The 6,000-nt window shown below is 31.8% G+C and overlaps 1 protein-coding gene across 1 annotated transcript; it reads left to right on the top strand.

Moving 5' to 3' along the window:
* Positions 1 to 285: 285 nt before the first annotated feature.
* Positions 286 to 3,705, top strand: LOC145058632 (serine carboxypeptidase-like 51). The gene is made up of 13 exons (XM_079006519.1): positions 286 to 847; positions 953 to 1,047; positions 1,145 to 1,252; positions 1,335 to 1,575; positions 1,844 to 1,887; positions 1,972 to 2,039; positions 2,112 to 2,217; positions 2,342 to 2,544; positions 2,641 to 2,710; positions 2,800 to 2,850; positions 2,937 to 2,989; positions 3,080 to 3,212; positions 3,422 to 3,705. Exons 1-13 carry the CDS (start codon positions 712 to 714, stop codon positions 3,494 to 3,496), a joined length of 1,383 nt encoding a protein of 460 aa, XP_078862645.1. The 5' UTR covers positions 286 to 711; the 3' UTR covers positions 3,497 to 3,705.
* Positions 3,706 to 6,000: the final 2,295 nt, after the last annotated feature.

Raw genomic sequence — 6,000 nt, 5'->3', positions numbered from 1 at the left:
TATTTATTTCAAATTCAAATAAACTTCTCATCATTTCTATTTAACATTTTGTTTTAATCAACCCGTATAATATACGGGTTTCACAACTAGTATATTTAATAATAACGTATATATTTAAGTAATTAATAAAATATATATGGATTCATAGAATATATGTATGTATATAGTGTATGCCGTATGTCATCATTTTTATTGGAGTAAAAGAAAAGGAAGGGTTTTATCAATAAAGCAATCAAACTACAAGGTAACAATCATGGACCAGTAATTTCTGGTGGGATTTTTCTGTTTTTGTGATCAAGTGCAGAAGGTATATTTATGGTTCGTGAGTAGTAGAAGGCATTTGATCAGAGGAATAGTTCAGTAAAGTCTCTTTCTTGACAGCAATTGACCATTCTTTACACTCCATCTTCTTCACCAATCTTATCCCTTTCTCATAAATTCACTTTACGCTTAAACTTTTTGATTACCAAACCCTTGAAAAAACACTAATTTATCAGCCAAATTAATAGAGTTTTTTCGGATATAAATATGACTATGAATCGTAACCCATCGTCCACGTTTTTTGTTCTTACTGGTGTACTCTTGTCGACTTAAATAAACGTCACCCATCTTCCTCAATAATTGCGAGAGTTTCTTTCATATAAAAAGAAACAGTTAAATATCTATCTCTGAAATCCGAATTCGATTGCGATTCTTTCAGATTCTCTTGAAATGGGGAAATCCCATTTTGTCGCTTTATTAGCTGTGTTCTTCTTCTTCATTCTTCCGCTTTTCCATGGAGGATTCGCCATGGCTGCAGGGACCTCAGATGGATCAGAACAATGGGGTTACGTCGAAGTTAGACCTAGTAAGCGACTAAGCTTCAATACTTCAATTCTTTTTGTTTAACCCATTTTCAAAAATCCAATCTTTTGACATTCTTGTGCATTTTTTATGGTGTTTTTAAACACAGAAGCTCATATGTTCTGGTGGTATTATAAAAGTCCTTATAGAACTCAAGATTCAAACAACCCATGGCCTATAATTCTTTGGTTACAAGGTGGACCTGTAAGTACTTGTGTTCTTGACTTCATTCAAATGTGAAAAGTGAAAACATGTTTTGTTTTTCAAAAATGTGTTTTTGATCTTTGTATGTGTTTTTCAGGGTGCTTCAGGAGTTGGAACTGGAAATTTTGAAGAAGTGGGCCCATTAGACTCTTTCTTGAAGCCAAGAAACTCTACATGGCTAAGAAAGGCAGATCTATTGTTTGTGGTAAGCAATTATGATACATTTTCTTGAACTATTGTTTTGTTTTTTTTAATATTGTTTATATTCTTTTTTTGTGGGAAATTAGGATAATCCAGTTGGGACTGGATACAGTTTTGTTGAAGATCGAGAGTTATTGGTGAAAACTGATGAAGAGGCTGCAACTGATTTAACGACATTGTTGATTGAAATATTTAATAGAAATGAAACTCTTCAAAAGAGTCCTCTTTATATAGTAGCAGAGTCTTATGGTGGTAAATATGCAGTCACTCTTGGATTATCTGCTCTCAAAGCCATTGAAGATAAAAAGTTAAATCTCATTCTTGGAGGTATACACAATTACACACCATATTTTTTCAAGATTTCCCAAAAAAGTTTACTTCTTTTGTTGTATTTTGATTAATTTTTTCGACCTTCGTATGTAGTTTTCACTTCAAATTAACCATCTTTCTTGTGAAAGTACCAAAAATAGCACTACCCCTTTTTACAATGAGTGATTTTTGGACAAACGGTGTAAATATAGATGCAAAAAAGGGTTTTTTAAGAATAACTTTCTTGCATAAATGTCATGAAGTCGATTTGGTGATTTATGTGTAGGAATTGCGTTGGGAGATAGTTGGATTTCACCTGAAGATTTTGTGGTACTTTACTTTGAACAAATATGATTATGAACATATTAAACATGATTTTAAATTTTCAAAAACTTTTGAAATTGGAATTATTAGGTATCGTGGGGTCCTCTTCTGAAGGATGTTTCAAGGATAGGCGACAATGGCTTGACACAATCAAACAGGTGACTTCATTATTTCTTTAGATTTGATTGTATTTTCTTTTTTTCTGACAAATTCATGTCATGAAACAACAGTCTAGTTGAGAAAATAAAGCAGCAAATTGCAAATGGGAAACTGAGAGATGCTACAGAAACATGGAGTGATCTTGAAGAAGTGATTAGTGCCAATAGCAACTCCGTTGTATGTTTCACTTTTTACCCTTGTAAAAAAGGACAAATTACAACAAAACCATTATATTTTGGGCAGTTTTTCGGTTTTACACATTTTTTTCAATAAAAAACGATTTTTTTTGGGTTATGTGTAGGATTTTTACAATTTCATGTTGGATTCGGAGATGGATCCATTGTCCATGTCAGCATCAGAGCTAATGACGAAAATAACCCCAAAGAAGAGGTACTCAAGATATCTTGATTCATTGAAGAAATCTCCAGGTGGAAATGGTGGCCTTGGTTACTTGATGAATGGTGCCATTAGAAAGAAACTTGGGATTATCCCAAATAATGTGGAGTGAGTTTCTTTTTATGTTTTCTTTTATTGAATTTAATATTTTAATATAAATATATTCCATAAAGAATGTTTTTAATCTAATGATATCGATTACAGATGGGGAGGACAATCGAATCTTGTTTTTGCATATTTAGAAGGCGATTTCATGCGACCAAGAATAAACGAGGCAAGATTTTTATAAATCAAAAACAAGATTTTAAATTTTGGAAAAAAAATCAATTTTTTAACATGGGTTTCATTTATTTTGTTAATTAGGTTGATGAACTCTTGAATAAGGGAGTCAACGTGACTATATATAATGGTCAAGTAAGATCTATTTTCCTTTTTTATTAAATTTTGATTAATTTGGGAATCTTTATTATTGTTGTCATTTTGGTGGGAATTTTTTTTAGCTTGATGTTATATGTGCAACAAAGGGAACCGAAGCATGGGTTGAGAAGCTCAAGTAAGTTTGAATCTTACTATTCTCGTGGTGTTTATACTTAATCTAATGTGGAATTACTATTTTACCCTTGTGTTTTGTTTGAATGAAAAGGTGGGAAGGGCTAAAGACATTCTTGAACCTTGATAGAACTCCAATATATTGTGGAGATAATAGAATTACAAAAGGGTTCACCAAATCTTACAGAAATTTACACTTTTATTGGATTCTTGAAGCTGGTCACTTTGTAAGTTTTACACTTACACCCCCTCTAAGTTTTCTTTTAATATTCTTGTTATAATTCTACACATCACTATATCGAGATATTATTTGAATCAATAAATTGTGGGACCATTTTTGTGATTTCCCTGTGACAGAAGGGTCATTTCATAAACTTTAATACTCAAGATCTTTTTTACGTTTGAATTTTTCATTTTTTTTTATTTCAATTTTCAGGTGCCTGTAGATCAACCATGTGTAGCATTAGAAATGGTGGGAAGCATAACTCATTCCTCTGTGTCTACAAAGTAAATGATGATTTGTAGAGAAAAATGGAAAATAATAAATCGGAAAGTAGTTAAAAAACACAAAATTAGGAAAAGGTTACTAATTTTTATTGTTAATTGAATGTTGAAGCTAGAAATCGTACAAAATTGAAGAATTGTGACTTTTGAAATGAACTTGAGATAAGTATGTATTATTATTTATTATTTATTTCTGCATTTTATACATTTACTTAAGATGGCTTCTTTATCTTAATTTTTTTTAAATGATTACTGTTATTTATATATAAGATTACAACGATTGTTGGTGTATTAAAATAAAGACTTGTATTTAACTTTTAATAGAAACGTGGGTATATCTAATATATTGTGGGGACAAGAAGTAATTAAAGGGTTCACCAAATCTTATAAAATCTATTTTCTACTGGATCCTTGGAGCTGAACACATGGTAGGTCAACATCCAAAATTCATTCATATCAAAATTCATTATATGATATGATTTGTACTTTAGATTAATTATTATTTCAAGTAATACTTCTTCATACATAAAGTATTAGTAACCAATATTTTAATGTTCTCTTTTATCTATTTCAAGTATAAAATTGTTTATAGAAAATAGTGATTTGTTTTTCTTTATTTAAATTGTTGGATTGTATTTTGATACTATGTTATATATTAAAAGTAGTATATTACTTAAGAAGTTAAAACAGGAATTTGCAATGTGCATAAAACCCACATATGACATGTTAATGTAAAAGTATTAGAATATCTATACAAATTATTTAAAATCATATTCATTCCTGTTTTACTTGTAATTTTATAAAATAAAATAAAATAAAATAAAATAAAATAAAAAAAGTAAGTAAATGATAGTTTTGGTTCCTGTTGTATGCTTGGTCATAGTTTTGAAAAATTGATACCATCACCACCCTGGTTTCCAAATTAATCAGTTTTGGTCCTTCTAACTATCATCTAAGCTCTTCCATTAGATACACGTGAAATAACATAGTTACCTATGTTTTGTCCATTTTAATATGTGAAAATGACTTTATATGGGTAACTATGTTTCAAAATCATTCAAAAAATATCATTCAAGTTTGGTGTGTCCAAAAAACACCATTCAAGTAAAGCATTTGTACAAAAAACACCAACGAAGTGCATTCTTTGTTCAAATTTGACCTTGTAGTAACCGGCAATTACCGGTAAAAAAATAAGTAAAGGAAATAAAACAAGAGGAAATGACTCAAATGGGTAACTATGTTTCAAATTAAATTGTTCAAAAAGCATCATCCAAGTAAACTTTTTATACAAAAAACACCAACAAACTTATATGTTTTGTTCAAATATTACCCACCGGTAACTGGCTCTTACAGGTTAAATGATGACCTGGCTTAACTATTATGACATTGCATAATAATTATAGACAAAACAATAAATGATATATTCCTCCTTTAAATATCGATTTAGGGTTTCTTCATGAACGAATGACTTCTTATCCTAAAATTGTTCTTCTTCTTCTAAAGTGATGATCTCAAACTCAAGTCTAAAACCCTAATTCTTGACTTAACGCAAAAAAGGCTCCTTTACCCCTACCTCAATGGGCCTCCCTCCCCCTAAGGCCCAAATCCATAAAAAGCCCAAAAAGAAATCCAAGCCCAACTACAAGGCCTCTAAGGCCCAATATGGCCCAAAACCCCCCAACATGTCATTAAGCCCAAAAAATGACCTGCTACAATCAAGAGGATTCGAGGCCTAACTTAAACAAGTCCATGCATACGCCCAACATATGTTGCTGCAATCCGATTTAGGCCTAACTTAAACAAGTTTGATTTAGGCATAAAAAAAAATGACTATATAATCAGACTTATGATGAAGAAGTTATGGCCTTCGGAAGATTGGCGGTTCTTGATCCTAGTCGAGTATGTTGGGCGTACGCTAGGAGTACGTCGGGTGTATTGGCTCAAAATCCATATCGCAGAGGCTTCAGCATATGTTGGGCGTATGCATGGACTTGTTTAAGTTAGGCCTCGGTCCCACCTGATTGTAGCAGGTCATTTTTTGGGCTTAAGGCCATGTTGGGGGTTCTTGGGCCATATTGGGGCTTAGAGGCCTTGTGGTTGGGCTTGGATGCCTTTTTGGGCTTTTTATGGATTTGGGCCTTAGGGGGAGGGAGGCCCATTGAGGCAGGGGTAAAGGAGCCCTTTTTGCCTTAAGTCAAGAATTAGGGTTTTGGACTTGAGTTCGAGATCATCACTTTAGAAGAAGAAGAGAAATTATAGGAGAAGAAGAATTCATTCGTTCGTGAAGAAACCCTAAATAGATTTTTAAAGGAGGAATATATCATGTATTTTTTGTCAATAATTATTATGTCATGTCATAACAGTTAAGTCAAATCATCATTTAACCTGTAAGAGTCAGTTACCGGTGGGTAATATTTAAATAAAACATATAGTTTATTGGTATTTTTTATACAAAAAATTTACTTGGATGGTGTTTTTTGAACATACCAAACTTGGATTGTGTTTTTTGAA

Source organism: Lactuca serriola, chromosome 6 (genome assembly GCF_051521515.1).
Source record: "Lactuca serriola cultivar US96UC23 chromosome 6, Lser_US96UC23_V15, whole genome shotgun sequence".
NCBI classification, from domain to species: Eukaryota; Viridiplantae; Streptophyta; class Magnoliopsida; order Asterales; family Asteraceae; genus Lactuca; species Lactuca serriola.
Note: the sequence above shows the minus strand (reverse complement) of the source record. Positions and strands in the feature narration are given on the sequence as shown.

Bases quoted from the DNA above. Each gene is read 5' to 3' on its own strand.
- LOC145058632 (XM_079006519.1), top strand. From the start codon at position 712: ATGGGGAAATCCCATTTTGTCGCTTTATTAGCTGTGTTCTTCTTCTTC. The intron at 1,253-1,334 runs GTAAGCAATTAT...GTGGGAAATTAG, and splicing joins AGGCAGATCTATTGTTTGTG to GATAATCCAGTTGGGACTGG. The intron at 2,851-2,936 runs GTAAGATCTATT...AATTTTTTTTAG, and splicing joins TGACTATATATAATGGTCAA to CTTGATGTTATATGTGCAAC.